Source organism: Melanerpes formicivorus, unplaced genomic scaffold (assembly GCF_026170545.1).
Source record: "Melanerpes formicivorus ecotype bairdi unplaced genomic scaffold, bMelFor1.0.p_v2 SCAF_82, whole genome shotgun sequence".
In the NCBI taxonomy this organism is placed as follows: domain Eukaryota; kingdom Metazoa; phylum Chordata; class Aves; order Piciformes; family Picidae; genus Melanerpes; species Melanerpes formicivorus.
The window spans coordinates 1,775,854-1,799,189 of NW_027142434.1; the positions used below are offsets into that span (position 1 = coordinate 1,775,854).

The 23,336-nt window shown below is 60.0% G+C and overlaps 1 protein-coding gene across 1 annotated transcript in view; it reads right to left on the reverse strand.

Annotated features, from left to right (window-relative positions):
- Positions 1–13,187, reverse strand: part of PKP1 (plakophilin 1) — a 97,778-nt gene extending 84,591 nt beyond the window's left edge. The window contains 1 exon segment of the mRNA XM_068164664.1: positions 12,840–13,187. Coding sequence (XP_068020765.1) covers positions 12,840–13,041 — 202 coding nt within the window. The 5' untranslated portion in view covers positions 13,042–13,187.
- Positions 13,188–23,336: the final 10,149 nt, after the last annotated feature.

Sequence of the window (23,336 nt, forward strand, 5' to 3'; positions counted from 1 at the left end):
TTGCAGGTAAATAAAATGTGTCTCTTCTCTGAAGGCCAAACCTCCCCCTGAGCCTTTCACCAGCCTGGCTTCCTTGGTCTGAGGAGAGTCACATCCACACCAACAGCCTGAGCAGGGCTTGGTCAAGTCAGTAGGGAGCAAACAGCAGACATGGGGTGGAGGGAGGGGGATGATGCTCAGGTCTGGTAGCACCTGGGGATCTGAACCTGCCAGGCACAAGGAAAACTGATTGCACTGCACTAAGTGTCAATGCTCTGCTCAGACCCCACCTGGAGCCCCCAACACAGGAAGGACCTGGAGCTGCTGGAGAGGGGACAGAGGAGGCCAGGAAAATGATCAGAGGTTGGAGAACCTTTGCTGTGGGGCCAGGCTGGGAGAGCTGGGGCTGTGCAGCCTGGAGGAGATAAAACTCCAGGGAGACCTCAGAGCAGCCTTGCAGGACCTGAAGGGCTCCAGGAGAGCTGGGGAGGGACTTGGGCCAAGGGCTGGGAGGGACAGGCTGAGGAACAATGGCTTTGAGCTGGGAGAGGGGAGACTGAGAGTGGAGAGGAGGAAGAGATTGCTGAGAGTGAGGCTGGGGAGAGCCTGGCACAGGCTGCCCAGGGAGGCTGTGGCTGTGCCCTGCCTGGAGGTGTTGGAGGCCAGGTTGTATGGGATCTTCAGCAGCCTGAGCTGGTGGGAGGTGCTGGCAATAGATGATGTTTAAAGTCTCTTCCCACCCAAACCAGTCTGTGGTTCTCTGATCCTCACTCTGAACATGTACTAAGCCACAGCATTGCTTTTGGGGTGCTGAGGAGCTAGGTGAGAGCAGATCTCAGATGCATTCTGTAAAGACACAAATAGCTCAGTCTGGGAGGAAGCCCTCAGCCATCTCCATCCTTCCTCAGTGCTTTCTCCACAGGGTTTGCATTCACCTATCCCAGAAACCCTCCCAGCTGTCTCACACCAGCAGCCCATGGCAGGGCAGCCTCTGGATCCAGCCTAAGAGACTTTTCCTCTCTGCTACCTAGAACCAAAGGATTGTCAGGGCTGGAAGGGAGCTCAAGGCTCAGCCAGCTCCAAGCCCCTGCCATGGGCAGGGACACCTCACATCACAGCAGCTTGCTCACAGCCACCTCCAGCCTGGCTGCAAACACCTCCAGGCAGGAGGCTTCCACCACCTCCCTGGGCAGCCTGGGCCAGGCTCTCACCACCCTCCTGCCCAACAACTTCTTCCTCACAGCCAATCTCCATCTCCCCACTTCTGGTTCTGCTCCATCCCCCCCAGTCCTATCCCTCCCTCACACCCTCCAAAGTCCCTCCCCAGCTTTCCTGCAGCCCCCTGCAGCTCCTGGAAGGCCACAAGGAGGTCTCCTCAGAGCCTTTTCCTCCCCACTGCAAGACACCATGAAGTGAGTCCTTCCCTTCCCACACTGGAACTCCCTTAACCCCTTTCAGATGCTCCCCAAAGGCTCTGAGGTCATCCAGGTTTCATTCCCAGCTGTGCTCAACCACTGTGGCATCCCAGGGCCCGTTATGAGGAAGGGCAAAGCCTTCCCTCTGATTAACATCCAGGGGAAGCTCTGAGCCTTCCATGGAGCAGAAGAAAAAGATCAGGCCTGACCTGTCTGAAGCTATGCAGCCAAACTGGTGGGGAATGTCAGAAATCTCCCAATCTCTCTGATGGGTTGATAAGCCTCAGCTCTGAGATTAACTGGATAAACTCCACCACAAAGGCCCTGAAGACACTCAGGTCTCCTACAGCCACTGCTCCCTGGAATACAGCTCAGCTGCTGCTGCCTTGCCTCAGGCACCCAGAACCTGTTATGGTGATTTGGTTGCTGGCTATAAATAAAGAAAGAAAGAGTCCTTGCATTTTCTCAGGAAGGTGATTGCTGGAGAGGTGCTGGAAATGAGGAGCTCTGCTTTCTGCTGTCAACAAGAGAGGAGCCAGCAGTGAGCACTGGCAGCCCAGAGAGCCAAGCAGAGCCTGGGCTGCAGCAAGAGAAGTGTGGCCAGCAGGGCCAGGGAGGGGATTCTGCCCCTCTGCTCCACTCTGCTGAGCCCACAGCTGCAGCTCTGGGGCCAGCTCTGGAGCCTCTGTGCCAGGAAGGCTCTGGAGGGGCTGGAAGGTGTCCAGAGCAGGGCCAGGAGGAGGAGCAGAGGGCTGGAGCTGCTCTGCTCTGCAGACAGCCTGAGAGAGTTGGGGTTGTGCAGGCTGGGGAGGAGAAGGCTCCCAGGAGACCTCCTTGTGGCCTGCCAGGAGCTGCAGGGGGCTGCAGGAAAGCTGGGGAGGGACTTTGGAGGGTGTCAGGGAGGGACAGGACTGGGGGGGATGGAGCAGGACTAGAAGTGGGGAGATGGAGATTGGCTGTGAGGAAGAAGTTGTTGGCCAGGAGGGTGGTGAGAGCCTGGCCCAGGCTGCCCAGGGAGGTGGTGGAAGCCTCCTGCCTGGAGGTGTTTGCAGCCAGGCTGGAGGTGGCTGTGAGCAACCTGCTGTGGTGTGAGGTGTCCCTGCCCATGGCAGGGGCTTGGAGCTGGCTGAGCCTTGAGCTCCCTTCCAGCCCTGACAGCTCTGGGATTCTATGATGGCTCCCAGAGAACCTCACTGAGTGCAAACCAAGCAGCAGCAGAGCAGTTCCACAGCCAGGCCTGTGCAGAACACCACAGGACCTTGTTTGCCCCAGCTCAGACCCCTGCTGGGCTCTGCTCCTTATTAACAGAAGGAGTTATTAATGTGAGGGTGGGGAGAGACTGGAACAGGGCACTGGAGAAGGCTCCAGGGAGACCTCAGAGCAGCCTTGCAGGAGCTGAAGGGCTCCAGGAGAGCTGGGGAGGGACTTGGGACAAGGGCTGGGAGGGACAGGAGGAGGAACAATGGCTTTGAGCTGGGAGAGAGGAGACTGAGAGTGGAGATGAGGAAGAGATTGCTGAGAGTGAGGCTGGGGAGAGCCTGGCACAGGCTGCCCAGGGAGGCTGTGGCTGTGCCCTGCCTGGGGGTGTTCAGGACCAGGCTGGATGAGGCCCTGAGCAAGCTGTGCTGGTGGGAGGTGTCCCTGCCCATGGTTGGCACTGGATGATGTTGAAGGTCCCTTCCAACCCAACCCATCCTGGGGTTCTCTGATGCTGCTTCAGTTCTTTCTTGGAGTCTCTCAAACTCCAACCAGCAACTTCCTGAGGCTGCTTCCCACCCCCCACATGGGTGGCTCAGCTCTGTGCCCAAGAGGCCAGCACTGAGAGCTTCTCTCCACCAAGGTGCCTGAAACTCCTTGGCTCACAGGCAGAGAGAACCACTTTGCTGTGGCTCTGCAGGGTGCTGGGAAGGTTCTGGGCTGACCCTGGCTTTGCACAGCCTGGATGGGCTCAGCAGTGCCTGCTCAGGACCCTCCTCTCCCTGCCTTCTGCCCCAGAGCTCTCCCATCTGGGCAGAGGCTCACTCCATCATTGAGCATGCTGCTGGCCAAGGCTTTCCCAGCTGTGGCTTGCACATGATGAAGTTCCTCAGAGTCTCTCTCTGAGTATCTCCCCAGCTCTGATGGCTTCACATATCCTAAGTGGGCCAAACCCTGCAGATAAGGCAAGGCAAGGGCCACCCCCATGCAGCAGGGGACAGAGTTCAGCTGTGCCCTTCACCCCCTGCTTCCCTCCCCACCTTGGCACTTCCCAGGAACTCCAGCTGGGAACATGAGTGCTGGGCTGCAGCAGAAGCAAGGCAGGGCTTGCCCAGGTGTTCCCCAAGGGGCACTGCTCTGAGCAGAGAGAGCAGCCAGCCCCATGAGAAGAGGTTCCTGAGACTCCTTCCTGCCACTCAAGCTCCTGCCCTGTGCAAGCATCACCTAGCTGGGGGCAGGAGCGCCTGGGGGCTGTGACCAAGCAGTTGGGAGGAAAGGATTCTGGGCATGACTCAGGGGTTCCCCTGCCCTGTCCCCCCTGGGGACCATGCTTTTCATTGCAGGGTCCACTCCTGCCCTGCACTAAAGGCCTCAGGCTTGAGCAAGAAGACACCAAAAGAAGCCACTTTAGGCACACCTCTCATTTTCCTGTGTAAATCCACTGCTGGCTGGCTGAGCTGAAGGGGCCAGGGCAGCTCATGCAAGCTGCAGTCCTTCAGCTGCTGAAGGGTTGCCTTCACCTCCAAGAACTTGTGCATAAGAGCTTCTAAAGAGATAATTACAGGCAACCTCCAAGGTTGAAGGCAGTTTGAAGCTGCCTTGCTGGTTGGAGGAGCTGCTGCTCCTGCCACCACACAGCTGTGATTTATGGCTGGGAGAGCTCAGGTGTGAAGGCCAAGGAGAGCCTGGGGATTTTCTGATGGAGGTGGCTGAAGCAAAACCTCAGCTTTGCTCCCTCCTGCAAGTTTAGACACTTCCCTGGCCTGGCTCACCTGGAGAGCCAGCTTGGAGGTGCATCACCAGCCCCTGGGGAGAGGAAGGCTGTTCCTCCTCTCAGCTCCCTCAAGGCTGAAGGCTCTACAAGGAGTTGGTCTCAGGTGCTGAGGACCTGGCATCAAAACAGACTGAAACAACCTCACATCTGGGCAGGGGGTGGAAGTGCTCCCTGGGGGAGAGGCATCCCTGGTGCCTTTTCCTCTCTCTGTGTCCATATGTTTATGTCTCATTTCTTGTCATCCAAGCAGCAGCTCAGGTCCCTGAAGTGCCCCCTTGCTCTGGGACAAAGGCAGAGCCAACTAAAGCCTCTGCAGGAATAGGAGATGAGAGCTGGGACAGAGGCAGGAAAGGCAGGGATGAGACTCACAGCTTCACAGGGGGCACTGGGCTGGAAGGGACCCTCAAAGGTCATCTTGTCCAACCCCCCTGCAGGCAGCAGGGACACCTAGAGCAGTCTGCCCAGGGACACACTGAGTCTGACCTTGAATGCTCCAGGGACAGGACATCAACCTCAACCCTGGGCAGCCTCTGCCAGCGTTTCACCACTCTCACTGCAAAGAACTTCCTCCTGTCCAAAGAACTTCTTCCTCCTGCCTAAAGAACTTCTTCCTCCTGTCCAAAGAACTTCTTCCTTGTGCTTAAAGAACATCTTCCTTGTGCCTAAAATCTTCCTCCTGCCTAAAGAACTTCCTCCTGTCTAAAGAACTTCTTCCTCCTGTCCAAAGAACATCTTCCTTGTGCCTAAAATCTTCCTTCTATCTAAAGAACTTCTTCCTGCTGCCTAAAGAACTTCTTCCTGCTGCCTAAAGAACTTCTTCCTCCTGTCCAAAGAACTTCTTCCTCCTGTCTAAAGAACTTCTTCTTCCTGTCTAAAGAACATCTTCCTTGTGCCTAAAATCTTCCTTCTATCTAAAGAACTTCTTCCTCCTGTCTAAAGAACATCTTCCTGTCCAAAGAACTTCTTCCTCCTGTCCAAAGAACTTCTTCCTCCTGTCCAAAGAACTTCCTCCTGCCTAAAGAACTTCTCCTTTGTGCCTAAAGAACATCTTCCTCGAGCCTCATGAACTTCTCTCTCCTGCCTAAGGAACTTCTCCCTCCTGCCTATAGAACATCTCCCTCCTGCCTAAAGAACTTCTTGCTTGTGCCTAAAGAACTCCTTCCTTGTGCCTATAGAACATCTCCCTCCTGCCTAAAGAACATCTTCCTCCTGCCTAAAGAACATCTTGCTTGTGCCTAAAGAACTTCTCCCTCCTGCCTAAAGAACTCCTTCCTTGTGCCTAAAGAACTTCTCCCTTGTACCTAAAGAACTTCTTGCTTGTGCCTAAAGAACTTCTCCCTTGTACCTAAAGAACTTCTTGCTTGTGCCTAATGAACTTCTCCCTCCTGCCTAAAGAACTCCTTCCTTGTGCCTAAAGAACTTCTCCCTCCTGCCTATAGAACTCCTTCCTTGTGCCTATAGAACATCTCCCTCCTGCCTAAAGAACTTCTCCCTTCTGCCTAAAGAACATCTTGCTTGTGCCTAAAGAACTTCTCCCTCCTGCCTAAAGAACTTCTTGCTTATGTCTAAGGGCACAAGGACTCCCTCAGAGGAAGCAGAGCCTGGCAGTGACTGTGGCTGTGGGCAGAAAATCCCCCTGAGGCTGCTCAGGTGCTGGCTGGGCTATGGTAGGGACCTTTCCCTGCCCCCTCCCCCCACGTTGCCATTGCCCCAAAGCATTTCCTGCAGAACTTGGTTGGTCTGAACTCTTCATTCAGCTTCAGCTGGACAGTTCATGAAGGTGGAAGGTGACTGCAGCAGGGAAGGGTGGCAAGATCTTGCACCTGATGGCTATGAGCCCTACTAGGAGGTCACCTTGGAGTCACAGAATGGTTTAGGGTTGGAAGGAACCTTAGAGATCATCCAGTTCCAACCCCCTGCCATGGGCAGGGACACCTCCCACCAGCCCAGGCTGCTCAGGGCCTCATCCAGCCTGGCTTTGAACACTTTCAGGGTTGGAACCTTGCCTTCCTCCTCCTCCTCCTCTCTACAGCTGTTGTCAATCATTGCAGAGCAAAGTGAGCCCTTCCCCTGCCCCCCATGGCTGTGCTGGATGAGCTAGTGCCTTGGAGCTGCAGGGCCAATGGGGAGGAGAGGAACTGTGTTAAAAATGCCAATCTTTGTCTAGCACAAGAGGGAAAGGCTTTGGCTGGACACACAAAGCTAACAGGAGCAGGGTGGAAGTGGATGCAGGTTAATGCATATTCATCTGCAGCAGGGAAAGGCAAAGCAAGAACCAGTCCCCAGCAGTGCAGGCTAGACCAGTTCAGGCATAAACTATGCACAGCTTTCAAACCATGAGGATGATCCAGTGGAGGAAAGAGGGAGTGAGGGAGGAGGGCCTGTGGGAGGCACAAAGCAAGGCCCAGATGCCTCCCAGGAGGGCAGGATTGCTGACATCCCAGAGGCTGAGATTCCTGTCGCGGTGACCCAGCTCCTGCCCCCTGCCCTGCGAGCTGAAGGCTTTGAGGACCTTCTGTGTGCCAGGGAGCAAAGGCTGCTGGAAGCTGGATGGCTTCCACTCAGTCCTCTCACGTGGGGCAAGGTCACAGGAGTCATCAAGAGACTCAGATGGCCTCCAGATCCACTCTTCCCTTCACATCACTCATGGCCTCCAGTAGAGCCAGGTGGGATCCCGTTACAGCCAGGTGGGATCCCATTAGAGCCAGGTGGGATCCATTAGAGGTAGGTGGGATCCCATTAGAGCTAAGAGGGATCCCATTAGAGCCAGGTGGGATCCATTAGAGGTGGGTGGGATCCCATTAGAGCTAAGAGGGATCCCATTAGAGCCAGGTGGGATCCATTAGAGGTAGGTGGGATCCCATTAGAGCTAAAAGGGATCCCATTAGAGCCAGGTGGGATCCATTAGAGGTAGGTGGGATCCCATTAGAGCTAAGAGGGATCCCATTAGAGCCAGGTGGGATCAATTAGAGGTAGGTGGGATCCCATTAGAGCTAAAAGGGATCCCATTAGAGGTAGGTGGGATCCCATTAGAGCCAGGTGGGATCCATTAGAGGTAGGTGGGATCCCATTAGAAGTAGGTGGGATCCCATTAGAGCTAAGAGGGATCCCATTAGAAGTAGGTGGGATCCCATTAGAGCTAAGAGGGATCCCATTAGAGCCAGGTGGGATCCATTAGAGGTAGGTGGGATCCCATTAGAGCTAAGAGGGATCCCATTAGAAGTAGGTGGGATCCCATTAGAGCTAAGATGGATCCCATGAGAGGTAGGTGGGATCCCATTAGAGCCAGGTGGGATCCCACAATAGAGAGATTGATTTCCATCACAACTAGGTGGGATTCCATTAGAGATGGACTGGATTCTATTAGAGCTCGGTGGGAACCTACTAGAGATTGGATTCTGTCACAGGCAGGTGGGATCCCACTAGAGATGGATTGGATTCCATTAGAGCTAGGTGGGATCCCACTAGAGATTGGATTCCCTCACAGCTGGGTGGGATCCCAGTAGAGACTGGATTCCAGCACAGCTGGGTGGGATCCCACTAGAGGTAGATTGGATCCCATCACAGCTGGGTGGGATCCCACTAGAGACTGGATCCCATCACAGCTGGGTAGGATCCCACTGGAGATGGATTCCATCACACTGGGTGGGATCCCACTGGAGACTGGATTCCATCACACTGGATGGGATCCCACTGGATATGGATTGGATTCCATCACAGCTGGGAGGGATCGCACTGGAGATGGATTGGATTCCAACACAGCTGGGTGAGATCCCACTAGAGACTGGATTCCAGCACAGCTGGGTGGGATTCCACTGTAGACTGGATCCCATCACAGCTAGATGGGATCCCACTGGAGACTGGATCCCAGCACAGCTGGGTGGGATCCCACTGGAGATGGATTGGATTCCAGCACAGCTGGGTGGGATCCCACTGGAGACTGGATCCCAGCACAGCTGGGTGGGATCCCACTGGAGATGGATTGGATTCCAGCACAGCTGGGTGGGATCCCACTGGAGACTGGATTCCAGCACAGCTGAGTGGGATTCCACTGGAGACTGGATTCACTCACAGCTGGGTGGGATCCCACTGGAGATGGATTGGATTCCAGCACAGCTGGGTGGGATCCCACTGGAGACTGGATCCCAGCACAGCTGGGTGGGATCCCACTGGAGATGGATTGGATTCCAGCACAGCTGGGTGGATCCCACTGGAGACTGGATTCCAGCACAGCTGGGTGGGATTCCACTGGAGATGGATCCCAGCAGAGCTGGGTGGGATCCCACTGGAGATGGATTGGATTCCATCACAGCTGGGAGGGATCCCACTAGAGGCTGGATTCACTCACAGCTGGGTGGGATCACACTGGAGATGGATTCCAGCAGAGCTGGGTGGGATTCCTCCCCTCTGAGCCCCAGCCAGCAGAGCCAGGCTGCAAGTCTCAGCTGAGCCAGGGGCCAGCTGGATGTGCCAGGGGCCAGCTGGATGTGCCAGGGGGCAGCTGGATGTGCCAGGGGCCAGCTGGATGTGCTGCTCCTCAGCTGGGGCTCCTCAGCCCTCCCCCAGAATCAGCTCAGTCGGAGGAGAGCCCTGGGATCCCCAAGGCCAAGCCTCAGCAGCTGCCTGCTGTACCCTGCCAGCCAGTGAAGCAGCACTCTGCAGGGCTCTGCAGCTCAGTGCTGCTGGCTGCAGGGGCTGGGGGGGCCCTGCCTTGGCCTTTCCTTGGCCATGCCACTGCAGTTCACTCTCCCTGGAAACTTGCATTGCTGACACATTCAGAGGAGGCTCCTGGTCAGCTCTCCCCGTGGTGAGGAGGGCAGCTGTGCCCCAGGGCAGGCCTCACATGCCCAGACCCCGAGGAGGGCAGCGTCCACAGCCCCAGAGCTCTACACCCAGAGCTGCTCTGCCCAGAAGGCCCTGCTGTGGCTGCAGGGTTCTGCTGCTTCCAGCTCACTGCCTGCCTTCCCCCAGTGCACACCAGGGTGAGCCCAGGTGGATCAGTTGCCTTGCTCTGGCTTGTGCAGGGGTTGGGGGGCACCAGATCCCCCACAGTGCCTTCCTCTGCCAGACTCCAAGTGGCCATCAACGACCAAAGCCTGGAGGGAGCATCCTCTACAGGGGAGGCTACATCCCTGCTGCAGGCAAGAGGGGTCCCTGCCTGTGCTCCTTGCCCTACAAGCACAGGCAGAGTTGTCTCTGAAGCTGGGGGAAGCTCTGCACGTTTCAGCTGCTGCCCAAACCGCAGATCAGAACGCAGCCACAGCCAGCTGGACCTGGACCAACCCACCCAGACACACACAGGAAGCTGTCTGGCTGCAGAGGGAACAAAGCCACCTCCAGGCTGATCAAGGGGCTTTGTGAATTCCCCAGCTGCTGCTGCCTGTGAGGAGCATCCCTGAGAAAGCTCAGGGGGATGCAGGGAGCTGCTGGTGGAGGAAGGGTGGGAGAGGATCCGCTGCTGAGAGCCTGTTTGGAGGAACCACTGAGGGTCCTCCGTGGGTCTGCTCAGCTGAGCCTCGGAGCCCCAGCAGTAACCATCAACACTTGAGAGCTTAGCTTGGCCCTCTCAGGCTTGAACCCAGCAGGAATCACAGGCAGCTTCTTGCCCTCCTGGGATGCAATCCAGAAAGGCACCGAGGGAGCAACCACCAGGGTGACTCAGCCACCAGGACCTGCGAGCCGGCCCAGCTCCCCACGCTGGGAACAGGGCAGCCTTGGCTCCACGTTGGGAGGCAGCTCCTGGGAGCTGGATGGGACTCTGCTTCCCTGGGACACAGAAACCAGAGCTGCACTCTTCCACCCAGTTCCCATTCCCAGACACTTCTGAGGGTGTCTGGAGGAGGAGTTAACCCCAGCCCGTGGAGCAGAGACCTGCGGCTTGGGAACTCGCTGCCCTTCCCCAGAGGTTGCACCTGGGTTCCTCTCCATGGGAAGGACTTCCCTCTGCCTGCCCTCCCCCTGCCACATCCCTGCCTGCCCTGCCCCTGCCACATCCCTGCCTGCCCTCCCCCCTGCCACATCCCTGCCTGCCTTCCCCCTGCCACATCCCTGCCTGCCTTCCCCCTGCCACATCCCTGCCTGCCTTCCCCCCTGCCACATCCCTGCCTGCCCTCCCCCTGCCTACAGACACCAGTGGGGCACATCCCTGCCTGCCCTCCCCCTGCCACATCCCTGCCTGCCCTCCCCCCTGCCACATCCCTGCCTGCCCTGTCCCTGCCTACAGACACCAGTGGGGCACATCCCTGCCTGCCCTCCCCCTGCCACATCCCTGCCTGCCCTCCCCCTGCCTACAGACACCAGTGGGGCACATCCCTGCCTGCCCTCCCCCTGCCACATCCCTGCCTGCCCTCCCCCTGCCTACAGACACCAGTGGGGCACATCCCTGCCTGCCCTCCCCCTGCCACATCCCTGCCTGCCCTCCCCCCGCCACATCCCTGCCTGCCCTCCCCCCTGCCACATCCCTGCCTGCCCTCCCCCCTGCCACATCCCTGCCTGCCCTGCCCCTGCCACATCCCTGCCTGCCTTCCTCCCCTGCCACATCCCTGCCTGCCCTGCCCCCTGCCACATCCCTGCCTGCCCTCCCCCTGCCTACAGACACCACTGGGGCACATCCCTGCCTGCCCTCCCCCTGCCTACAGACACCAGTGGGACACATCCCTGCCTGCCCTCCCCCTGCCACATCCCTGCCTGTCCTCCCCCGCCACATCCCTGCCTGCCCTCCCCCTGCCACATCCCTGCCTGTCCTCCCCCTGCCACATCCCTGCCTGCCTTCCCCCCTGCCACATCCCTGCCTGCCTTCCCCCCTGCCACATCCCTGCCTGCCCTCCCCCTGCCACATCCCTGCCTGCCTCCCCCCTGCCACATCCCTGCCTGCCCTCCCCCGCCTACAGACACCAGTGGGGCACATCCCTGCCTGCCCTCCCCCTGCCACATCCCTGCCTGCCCTCCCCCTGCCTACAGACACCAGTGGGGCACATCCCTGCCTGCCCTCCCCCTGCCACATCCCTGCCTGCCCTCCCCCTGCCACATCCCTGCCTGCCCTCCCCCCTGCCACATCCCTGCCTGCCCTCCCCCCTGCCACATCCCTGCCTGCCCTCCCCCTGCCACATCTCTGCCTTCCCCCCTGCCTACAGACACCAGTGGGACACATCCCTGCCTGCTTCCATCCACTGCAAGGGGAGGCTGGCAGTGCCCCAGTCCCCATCCAGAGTCTCTCATCTCACCCTGGGCTGTACTTTCTCTTGGCAGGTCCAGCCCTGCGACACCCTAAGCAATGAAGCCTCTCAAGGTAGGAGGAGATCTGCATCTTCCATTTGGATGGCAGAGGAGAGCTCTCCTTGCTCCATCACCCACTCACCCTTGGAGTCTGTGTCCACAAACATGCACAAGCAGAGGGAGCAGAGGTTTGCTCCCAGAGGTGCCCAGCCCAGGGCAGGGCACACACCCATCCAGAGGGAAGCTGCCCTGTTCCATTCCTCACAACAATCACAACAGACAGCCAGGAAGGCTCCCCTGGGAGCACCAACCTCCACTCTCCCCCCAGCAGCCTCCTGCCACCCAGCTTCTCCTGGTGAGCCAGCCCAAGCCACATCTAGACCGTGGCACCTCACCAGGATTCACCTTCACAGGTCAGCTTGGAAGAGCTCAGGGACAAGCCACAGTCCCTGGAGAGGTGGCAGAGACTGGCCCAGCTCCCCCAGCCCTCAGGCTTTCACCCTGCTTCATGCAGCTCACTCCAGACACGGCTGAACAGTTCAGTCCCAGCCCTAGCTGCCCCCTGACCCCCAGAGCCTGGAGCTTGGCCCTTCCTGTGAGCTCAGCCAGGCCAGGGAGCTCAGGGCAGCTGCTGCCCAAAGCACCTCCAGGAGCCAGGAGGTTTTGTGGCTGGCTGTCACAGCCCTCTGGGGCTGCAGCTGCTGGCTGGGGAAAGCTGAGCTCTGCCACCACTTCAGCTTGCTCCAGATGCAAAGGCAATGAAGAAGAAGCGGGGTGTCCTGGAGGCTCCCACACTTCTCAGCCTGCAAACAGGAGACGTGGAGCTGCCTGCCCCCACCTGCAGCAGGGCTGAGGGGCAGCTGAGCCTCGGCTCCGTGGCACGGCGGAAGGGCAGCGCTGCCGGCTGCGGCCACCCGCAGGAGGGGATGAGGCTGCTGGAGGATTCCAGGCCCAGGGACACTCACAGAGGAAGGATTTAGGAAGGTTAGGCAGCCTGAGAGCCAGGGCACGACTGTGCCTCAGAGATGTGGGGCAGGGAGATCAGCTCCACGGGGAGGGAGTCCATCCCTGCGCCCAGCTCCAAGCCTTGTCCCAACTCTTCCATCCGGCACAAGAGACCTCAGCGAGCCCTGCCTGGGGCAAACCACGAACCCCTCTGTGCCCCCCCAAACACAACCCCACAGAAGCACCCCAGAGCATCTGCTCTGACCCCGGAGGGACACCCCCAGAGGGGACCCCGGGGTGGGGCGGGAGCCTACCTCTGTTGGAGTGGCCCACGCTGGACGACACGGACGACTTCTGCTTCTGCCTCTTCACCGTCATCATCACCTGCTCCTGGACCCTCTGCTTCCCCGTGCCCTTAGTTTTCAGCTTGTGGTCGGAGGGCAGAGCCAGCGTGGAGCTGGCCTGGTCCTGGAAGCACTCATAGGCCAGGGCCGTCTTGAGCGGAGAGTGGAGCATGGCTGCGGGCAGGGCGCGGGGCCGGGGGCTGCACGGCGGCGGAGGCGCAGGAGGCGAGGCGGCGGCGGACAGCGCTGGTGCTGGGCTTAATCTCCCGAGCCCCTCCTTGCCATGGGTGTCTCAGGGCTGCTGCTCCTGGCTCGGCTCCCCGCCGTGTGAGCAGGGCACACCCTCTGCCAGACTGGATATACAGCCCTGCCTGCACACACCCACGCTCCCCACGGCTCCCCGCGCCCCAAACCTGCCTCCCCCGGCCCCTGCCGGCTCCGGCGGCACCAGCGGCTGCCAGCGGGCGGGGGGCGAGCCTGGAGGTGCGAGGGTTGGGAACTACTTCTTCACCGTGAGGGTCCCAGAGCCCCGGAGCAGGCTGCCCAGGCAGGTTGTGGAGTCTCCTGCTCTGGAGACTTCCAAGACTCATCTGGGTGCATTCCTGTGTGACCTGAGCTGGATTCTAGGCTCCTGCTCTGGCAGGGGGGGTTGGACTTGGTAATCTTCGAAGGTCCCTTCCAACCCCTAACACCCTGTGATCCTCTGATCCTCTGATCCTGTGATCCTATGATCCCCTTCGCTGTGCAGGGCTCACCCCGTGTGCCTGGGCACGAAGCAGTGCTGGGGGCTGGAGGATGTCCCACAGCCTGCTCAGTTTGTGTTCTGCCATCTCCCCCAGGCTAAACCAGATCCAAATGGTGTCTCAGTGCCAAGAGCCTGGGGGACCCCTTCCTGGCAGGAGGCAGCTCTGCACACACCATGGGTCAGGGGTGCAGCGCTGCCTGCAGTGCCTGCTCCTGCTTGGGGGTCCAACCTCCCTCCTGTGGGGTACTCCTGCCTGAATGTGTCCAGCTCCCCATGGGCAAAAAGCTTCCTCAGCCTGCACATGCTGCAGAACCCCCCCAGGGAGCCCAGGGCTGCAGGGTGGCCTGCAGAGCTCCTCAAGCAATGGTGGTGCAGGCTCCTGCTGACCACTGAGTGCTGCTGTGCTGCTGGGGGGGTCCCACACTCCGCAGGGAGGCATCAGGGCAGCAGCAGGCAAGAGGCTGGGGCAACCTTTGCAAGTAACTCAGGGTAGCAGGGAGGAAAAGAGGCCTTGGAGCCAGCAGCAGAGGAGATAAAATGGCTGTGCAAGAAGTGACTTGCCAGGTGATGAGTCTGAGCAGGGCCTCTGCTCCCTGCCAAGCCACACTGCAGCTACTTGTTTGCAGGGAACCCAACACTTGGTGCTGGTGTGACCAGTTTCAGGTCACAGCAAGCGCTGACAAAGCTCCTGCCAAGCACTGCTATGGGAGAAGAGGCACAAACCCCTCCAGGAGGGACACTGAGGAGAGGGTACCCTGGGCAGAGGCTTCCTGAAGTCCTCAGGACCAGGTGCTGGCTGCACAGTCTGGATGGAGAAGGGCCAGGAGGAGCAGGCTCCTCCACACTGCTGGGTGCAGAGGGCTTGTGTGGTTTCTCTCTGGGGGGAAGAATCAGTGCCCAGGGTCTGGCTGCCCACAGGCCTGGCACTTCCAGCTCACAGATGCTGGGCTCCTCCTTGGAAGGAGCAGGAAAGAAACTTACTTGTGTGAGGCTTTGTGGTTCCCTGGTGGGCTGTGAGCACACAGCTGCCATCCCTCCTGCTTCACTGCAGCAGCAGCAGCAGACAGCACAGGGCTTGTGCTGGAGAGGCTGAACTTTGTGCACCTTCCTCTTCTGATGCTCCAGGATGAACCCAACAGTGAAACCCAGCAGCTGAGACCCAGGGTTTGTCAGTGAGACAGAGGACTGGAGCAGCTGGGGGGTAATCAATCAGCTTTGGTTCCCTGACAGCTCCCCAGGGGATGCAGTGACTTCACTCTGCTCCCTCAGCCACCCAGCCTGCACACACAGACCATGCCCAGGCCAGGGCGAGGGGGCAATGCTGCCCAAGACTGGGGGGCAGATGGTGATGATATCTGCACCATGATGGTGACTACACTTCCATGTCTGAAGGGGACCTACAGGGAAGGCTGGGAAGGGACTGTGTAGAAGGGCAAGGGGCAATGGCTTGAAACTGGAGCAGGGGAGATGGAGGTTGGACATCAGGAGGAAGTTCTGCACAGGGAGGCTGGGGAGAGCCTGGCACAGGCTGCCCAGGGAGGTGGTGGAGACCCCATCCCTAGGGACATTCAAGATCAGACTTGATGTGGCCCTGGGCAGCCTGCTCTAGCTGGAGCTGTCCCTGCAGCCTGCAGGGGGGGTGGGCAAGAGGACCTTGGAGGGTCCCTTCCAACCCCCTGCAATCTGTGAAGCTGTGGTAACGCTGATGATGATGACAACGACGATGATGATGCTGATGAGCTGGAGGAGGATTTTCTGCTGCTCCTGTCATTCACAGAGCAGGGCTAGGTCTGGGAGCTTCCTCCCAGGCCAGGCAGGGAGCAGCCGAGCAGGAGCTGGGTGTTGTTCTGCTGGTGCCGGCTGCCTCTCCTTCGGTGCTTATCGATGCCAAGCGGTGTTTTCGCAAATCAATGACAGGCTGTCAGCGTCAGATGGCTTCTGCATAACAAAGTGCCAGGCTCTTGCAAACCTCTAATGTCATTTGCCCCCTGGCAAGGACCAGCCCTCACCCCAGCCCCGTGTTTATCACACCCCTGTCATCCGCTGGCGGATCACAGAGCTGCTGCGCTCCGGCAGCTGCCCTCTTTCATAACTCCCCGAAGTGCTGAGCTGGGCTGGCAGCTGCGGGCAGGCAGCTCATGGAGGCTTTCAAGAAACAAAAGCTTCTCCGGGAGGCTTTGCAAGGCCTGGCCCAAGGGAGGGAATCTCCTCGGGTTTTAGGAAACCCACCCCTGAGCGGGCAGGAGGTCCTGAAGCAAAGGAGTTGGTCACACCTCTGTGCTGGCTCTGCTCTGAATCACAGGCTGGGGATGCTTACCCAGCAAGGACACTGCGAGTGGCATCCCCTGTAAGCCCAGTAAGCACCAGCACAGCGGCAGAGCTTGCACCTACCGCTGCCTGAAGCCACCTCCCTGTCTGCCTTCCTGTCTGGAGCTCGCAGGCAGCAGCAGAGGAGGGCTGGGAGGGAAACAAGTCCTGTGCCCACACCAATGGTAAAAGGTTGGAAGGGTAAAAGAGAAGTGAAACAGAGCAGGGCACAGCTGCAGCCACCTTTGAGTCCTTGTGGGCTCAGGAGGAGATTCTTAGACTCACAGAATGGGTTGGGTTGGAAGAGAGCTCAAAGCTCAGCCAGCTCCAGCCCCCTGCACTGGGCAGGGACACCTCCCACCAGCACAGCTTGCTCAAGGCCTCATCCAGCCTGGTCCTGAACACCTCCAGGCAGGGGGCAGCCACAGCCTCCCTGGGCAACTCTTCCAGGGTGCATCCAGATCTGGATGTCAGGTGGAGGCTTCCTCTCTGGTTTCTGGTGACCTCAAGGAGCAGTGGCAGCTGTGCACCCCAGCGCAGGCCCAGCTCACGCCACGGCTGGAAGAGCTTGGCTGGCAAAAGCCTTGGTCAGGCTGCCCAGGGAGGTGCTGGGGGGGGAGAGGCAATGGCCTGAAATTGTGCCAGGGGAGGCTGAGGTTGGAGAGGAGGCTGGAGGAGTGCTCAGGGCCTGGCAGAGGCTGCCCAGGGAGGTGGTGGAGTCCCCATGGCTGGAGGGGTTGCAGCAAGCTGTGGCCATGGCACTTGGGGCCGGGGTTTGGTGGCCATGGGGGGGGGTTGGGTTGGGTCGGTGCCGGCCCCGGGGGGGATCTCCGAGGGCTTTGCCGAGCCGAGCTGCTGCGTGCCGGCGGCAGAGGGACCCTTGGCGGCGGCGCAGGGCTGCGCGCAGCGTGGCGATGGCCTGAGTCACCCTCCCCACCCACACGGACACGCCCTGAGCATCTCTCCTCTTCAAAGCATTTTTGTGCGAGTTCCTGGGATTCCTGCCAACTTGGCCGATCCCAATCAAAGGGCTGAGCGCTGCTCCCAGCGGGGTGCAGGCTTCGCTGTTCTGACTTGTCCGGCGCTCCCCAGCCGCCGCTCTCTACGGAGGGCTGCGGAGGCTGCTGGGGGGACAGCAGCTGCCCCCCGACGGCGGTGCCAGGGAGCCCTGCTGGGGGGGTTAGGCAGCACCTAGGGCTGCTGCTTCCTCGAGGGGGATGTGGTGGGCAGGAGGGACAGGGGTCAGGCTGCTGGGAATTTCTTGTGTTTCCCAGGATAAGGCCAATTTATGAGTGGTGACTCAGCCCCGTCCCAGCACAGCTCTGAGGCTTCCCAGCCAGAGCCTGGCGAGGTTTCTCCAGGAGGAAACCTGCTCTTCAGAGTTCTGGAGCCTTGGTTTCACCCTGCCTCTCACAAGAGGCTCTCCTTCTCCTGTGGGAGCAGAAAGTGCCCCAGAAATGGGGCAGCTGGGGAGCTGGGATCCAGCAAGATCCAGCTGGAAGGGAGCAGGGAGCTGCCAAGCTGCAGAATGCCAGCAGCAGCCTGCTGGGACATGTGGGTAGGTTGTTCTTGAGCAAAACCTTCCCTCCCCTCCTCACACACGTGTGGCACCGAGGTGTTTTGGAGGTGGTGTGGTGGGAGGAGGGGAAGGTGACAGTGCCAAGCAGATGATGGGCTGCCCCCTGCAGAGCAGATAGGCTTCACCCAGCCCCGGAGATCTCCCGGGGAGGATGGGAGCTGAGGTGAGGACAGGAAGGAGATCCCTGATTTGCCCACAAAAAAAGGGAGGATGGCTCACGGGGAGCAGCTGGGAGGCTCTGTGCAGCAGGGGGGGAGCCTTGCATCGTGGAGGTGAAGCAGCTGGGGGCAGCCAGCTCCTCGCTGAGCCCAGCCTGGAGTGGCTGAGGTGGGAAGGGACTGACCCTCTCGACCCACCCAGGGCCCAGCTGCTCCAGGCCTTGTCCAGCTGAGGTTTGCTGGAGAGCCCACAGCATCTACAGCCTCTCTCCCAGCGTTTGGCTCTCCTCAGGGTGAAGTTCCACCCCCACCCCCCCCAGTTATCTAAGAGGCATTTCCCATGTCCCAGCTTGTTCCAGTTGCTTCTCTCCCTCTCCCCATGCAGCCCAGCAGCTCTGTCTCCATCTTCCAGAATCACAGCACAGGATCAGGGAATGGCTTGGGTGGGAAGGGACCTTCAAAGCTCCTCCAGCCCAACCCCCTGCACTCAGCAGGGATATCCCCACCCAGAGCAGGCTGCTCACAGCCCCAAACAACCTGGCCAGGAGTGGCTCTAGGGATGGGGCAGCTCCCAGCTCTCTGGCCAGCCTGGGCCAGGCTCTCCCCACCCTTATTGTACCAAATGTCTTCCTCCTATCTACTCTGAATCTGCCTCTATTAGTTCCAAACCATCAGCCCTTGTCCTGTCACAACAGGCCCTGCTCAAAAGTCTGTCCCCAGGTCACCTTTAAGCACTGCAAGGCCACCAGAAGGTCTCTCTGGAGCCTTCTCTTCTCCAGGCTGATGTCCCTGTCCCACAGGAGTGAGGATGTGTCCTGGAAACCCCATCCCATACTTGCTTTGAAGGCAAAGTCAACTCTCTGCTCTTCAGCCACAGGAGCCCTGCTCCTAGCCAAGACCTAGTGGTGGACCTGGCAGTCCCATGTTAACAGCTGGCCTCCAAGGATCTCAGAGGTCATTTCCCACCTAAAAGGTTCTTGTGGCTCTCCAGAGCATGACCTTGTGGAAGTCAGGAGGTGTGTGCAGGTCTGCAGCCTGGCCAGAGACCTCTCCAAATGATAAACCAGGTACTGAACTGCAGAGAGCTTCCAGCTCCCTCCAGGCCTGGCCTCCTCCATCTGAACCAAGCCCAGCTCTCTCAGCATCTCCTTGGGTGTCCTCTGCTCCACTCCTGACCACCCTGTGGCTGCAGAGCAGCCCTTGGCAGGAGGCCCTGCCATGGGCTCACCTTCCTGGTTCCTTCTCTCACTGCCCCAGTTTGTGGCAGCTGGGCCATGCCATGCACACAGAGGGACACAAGGCAGGGCAGGAGGCCACCCTGGAAGCCCTGTGCAGGAGCCTGCAGGTGCCTGGCAGCAGGTCCAGACTCAGCACTTATCAGGCCTGAGGATCCAGATTGTCCCTCCTGCCCATCCCTGCATTTGGCCATCCTCTGCCAAGGAGTCACATCCCAGGTCCCACCTTTGATGAGCAACAGCATCGCAGCCCTGAAGTGCTTACAGCTGCTCCCAGCTCAGGGGCTGGCAGCAGCTCTGCAGGGACATGCCTTGGGCAGAAGGTCACTCTGGAAACAAGCACCAGGAGCTGCCTTCCAGCTGCCAGGGCAGGGCAGCTACCAGGGAGGTGCCCAAGGAGGGGAGGATGGTGATGGAGAAGGAAGAAGCTCTCCTTCTTCTCCAGGAGAAGGCCACCCAGTTGCCCTCTCCAGCCAGTTTCATCTCCTTGTGTCCTCATCTCCCCGGAGGAGCCTCCTCAAAATCAGCCAAGGAGCTGCTGACCTCCTCCCAGCTGTGCCCAGGGGGGGCTCAGCCTGTGCTTGTCTCCTTACTCAGCTCTGTGAAGGAGATGCACTGCTGGGGGTGGGGAGGGGGGGCAGATGCTTCACACCAAGACCTACCCTGTGGGCCCCTGCTGGCAGAGCTCCTCCTTGCCACAGTCCCTCCCCAGCTGCCCGAGGGCAAAGCTTGTGGCAGGCTTGGAGGGAGCCTGGGCTGACAAACTGTGCACAGCACAAGGAGGAGATCCCAGCTCAGGATCCCTGGGGATGATCCCCTCCCGAGGTGGGTGCTGGGACACCTCCTTGGCAGGTTGTTCCATCTGCAGGAGAGGACATGTGGGAGGGGATGGGTGCAACAAGGGACTCCTTGTGCTCACCACACTTAGCTTTGATGGTGTTGCAGCCTGTTCTCAGGGACCAATTAGCTGGGGTTGCTGCAAGAGGCTTCCCTTGGAAGTGGGCAATGCTGCTGAGATAAGCATGGCATGGGAGCTTGGTCTGCTTGCCTGCTGCTCCTCCCCCTCTGCTCTGCCCTGCTGAGCCCACAGCTGGAGGATTGTGACCAGCTCTGGGCCCCTCAGGTCCAAAAGGAGCTCAGGGAACTGCTTGAGAGGGTCCAGCCCAGAGCCCCAGAGCTGCTGCAGGCAGTGGAACGTCTCCCTGTGAGCACAGCTGAGGCAGCTGGGGCTGGGAGCTGGGAGCAGAGCAGCCTGAGGGCTGCCCTCAGTGCTGGGGATGAAGCTGTGCAGGGCTGGAGCCAGGCTCTGCTCAGGGATGGCCAAGCACAGCACAAGGGGCACTGGGGGCAAGCTGGGGCAGAGCAGCTGCCAGGGGAGCAGGAGGGGAAACTTTGTCCCTGGGAGGCTGCTGGAGCCTGGAGCAGGCTGCCCAGAGAGGCTGTGGAGTCTCCTCTGGAGCCTTTCCAGCCCCCCCGGATGTGTTCTGTGTGCCCTGCCCTGGCAGAGGTTGTTTCCGTGGCACTGCCTCTGCCTCAGCTTCCAGCACTGCCCCTGGTGCTGGCACTGGGCAGCAGACAGCTGGAGGGAAGGGATCCATCCAGAGGGACCTGGGCAGGCTGCAGAGCTGGGCACAAGCCAACCTCAGGAGGTTCAACAAGACCAAGGGCAGGGTCCTGCAGCTGGGTGGAGGCAATCCCAGGCACAAATCCAAGCTGGAAAGCAGCCCTGAGGAGAGAGCCTTGGGGGTGCTGGGGGAGGAGAAGCTCACCAGGAGCTCTCAGTCTGCACTTGCAGCCCACAAAGCCAAGCAGAGCCTGGGCTGCAGCAGGAGAAGTGTGGCCAGCAGGGCAAGGGAGGTGATTCTCCCCCTCTGCTCAGCTCTGGGGAGACCCCACCTGGAGTCCTGCCTCCAGTTCTGCAGCCCCTATGGCAAGAGGGATGTGGAGGTGCTGGAAGGTGTCCAGAGCAGGGCCAGGAGGATGAGCAGAGGGCTGGAGCTGCTCTGCTGTGAGGACAGACTGAAGGAGTTGGGGCTGTTCAGTCTGGAGAAGAGAAGGCTCCGAGGTGACCTCATTGTGGCCTTCCAGGATCTGCAGGGGGCTGCAGGAAGGCTGGGGAGGGACTGCTCAGGATCTCAGGCAGTGCTAGGACTAGGGGGAATGGAATGAAGCTGGGGGTGGGGAGATTGAGGCTGGAGGGGAGGAGGAAGTTCTTCCCCATGAGAGTGGTGAAGGCCTGGGATGGGTTGTGCAGGGAGGTGGTTGGGGCCCTGTCCCTGGAGGTGTTTAAGGCCAGGCTGGATGAGGCTGTGGCCAGGCTGATCTAGTGTGGGGTGTCCCTGCCCATGGCAGGGGGGTTGGGGCTGGCTGATCCTTGTGCTCCCTTCCAACCCTGACTGATTCTATGATACTATGATCCCCCAGCAGAGCCTGGCTCCAGCCTCTGGGCATCACCCTGCACAGCTTTACAAACATGAAGGAGGTCACTCCCCAGGCTCCTTTGGTCCAAGCTACAGACCCTCAGCTCCCTCAGGCTCTCCCCATGAGGGAGCTGCTCCACTGCCCCTGAGGGCAGGGACGATTGTTCCCCCCGGTGCCAGGAGCAGGGGTGAGAGGTGAAGGGCAGGTGGCTCAGCCCTGCACTGCTGCTGGGGGAGGAGACCTCAGGGACCAGCTTGTGTAAGGCTCTGGCAGCAGGGCCCGAGGGTGACCTGACCTGTTGGAGCAGCCTCTGGGGAGGGGAGCAGGGGGTGGCACAGCCCAGCCCCCTGGGACAGACAGGGAGCTGTGGGGTGTGACTGGCAGCGGGGGAGGCCCAGCAGCCACCTCATGGCAGGTGCCAGCTGCTCCACCAGCTCACAGCTGGCCCGGGCCAGGCAGCCTCCAGCTGTGCCAGGGGAGCTTCGGGCTGGTGGTCAGGGGAAATGCCTGCCCACCAAGGCTCCCCAGGCACTGGCCCAGGCTGCCCAGGGAGGTGGAGCAGCCCCCAGCCCTGGGCTCCAGCTGTGGCCTGGCTGGGGCAGAGCAGAGGGGCAGCAGACCCTCCCCTGCCCTGCTGGCCACACTCTTCTCCATGCCCCCCAGGACCCCATGGAGCTCCTTGGCCCTGAGGGCTCCTTGCTGGCTCCTGGGGAATTTGTCCTTCAGCACTCCCAGGTCCTTCTGCACAGAACTGCTCCCCAGCTCTGACCTCTCTCCTGTGCTGGTGCAGGAGGCTGTTCCTCCCCTGGTGCAGGAGGTTGTTCCTCCCCTGGTGCAGGAGGTTGTTCCTCCCCTGGTGCAGGAGGTTGTTCCTCCCCTGGTGCAGGAGGCTGTTCCTCCCCTGGTGCAGGAGGCTGTTCCTCCCCTGGTGCAGGAGGCTGTTCCTCCCCTGGTGCAGGAGGCTGTTCCTCCCCTGGTGCAGGAGGCTGTTCCTCCCCTGGTGCAGGAGGTTGTTCCTCCCCTGGTGCAGGAGGTTGTTCCTCCCCTGGTGCAGGAGGTTGTTCCTCCCCTGGTGCAGGAGGCTGTTCCTCCCCTGGTGCAGGAGGTTGTTCCTCCCCTGGTGCAGGATCCTGCACTTGCTCCTTTTGAAGCTCATGAGGTTCCCTCTGCCTCTCTCCAGCCTGTGCAGGGGATGTCAGCCACTCCTCCCAGTTCCAGGGCAGCAGCAGACTGGCTGAGGCTCCACTCCCTCCCTCCATCCAGGTCACTGGTGCTGAACCACACAGACCCAGTCCTGACCCCTGGGAGCAGCAGGGGCTGCAGGCTTCCAACCAGACTCTGCCCCACTGCTCTCTGCCCCTCTGAGCTCTGTCCTTCAGCCAGTTCTGAGCCCATCTCACAGTCTCACAGTCTCACAGAATCACCAAGGTTGGAAGAGACCTCGAGGATCATTGAGTCCAACCTCTCACCACAGACCTCATGACCAAACCATGGCTCCAAGTGCCACATCCAATCCCCTCTGGAACACCTCCAGGGATGGGGACTCCACCACCTCCCTGGGCAGCACATCCCAAGGGCCAACAACTCTCTCTGGGAAGAACTTTCTCCTCCCCTCCAGCCTAAACCTCCCCTGGCACAGCCTGAGACTGTGTCCTCTTGTTCTGGTGCTGGGTGCCTGGGAGAAGAGCCCAACCCCCACCTGGCTCCAACCTCCCTGCAGGGAGTTGCAGAGAGCAAGAAGGTCTCCCCTGAGCCTCCTCTTCTGCAGGCTAAGCAACCCCAGCTCCCTCAGCCTCTCCTCCCAGGGCTGTGCTCCAGACCCCTCCCCAGCTCTGTTGCCCTTCTCTGGACACCTTCAAGTCTCTCAATCTCCTTCCTGACCTGAGGGGCCCAGAACTGGACACAGGACTCCAGGTGTGGCCTAACCAGTGCAGAGTCCAGGGGCACAAGGACTTCCCTGCTCCTGCTGGCCACACTCTGCCTGCTGCAGGCCAGGATGCCCTTGGCCTTCTTGGCCCCCTG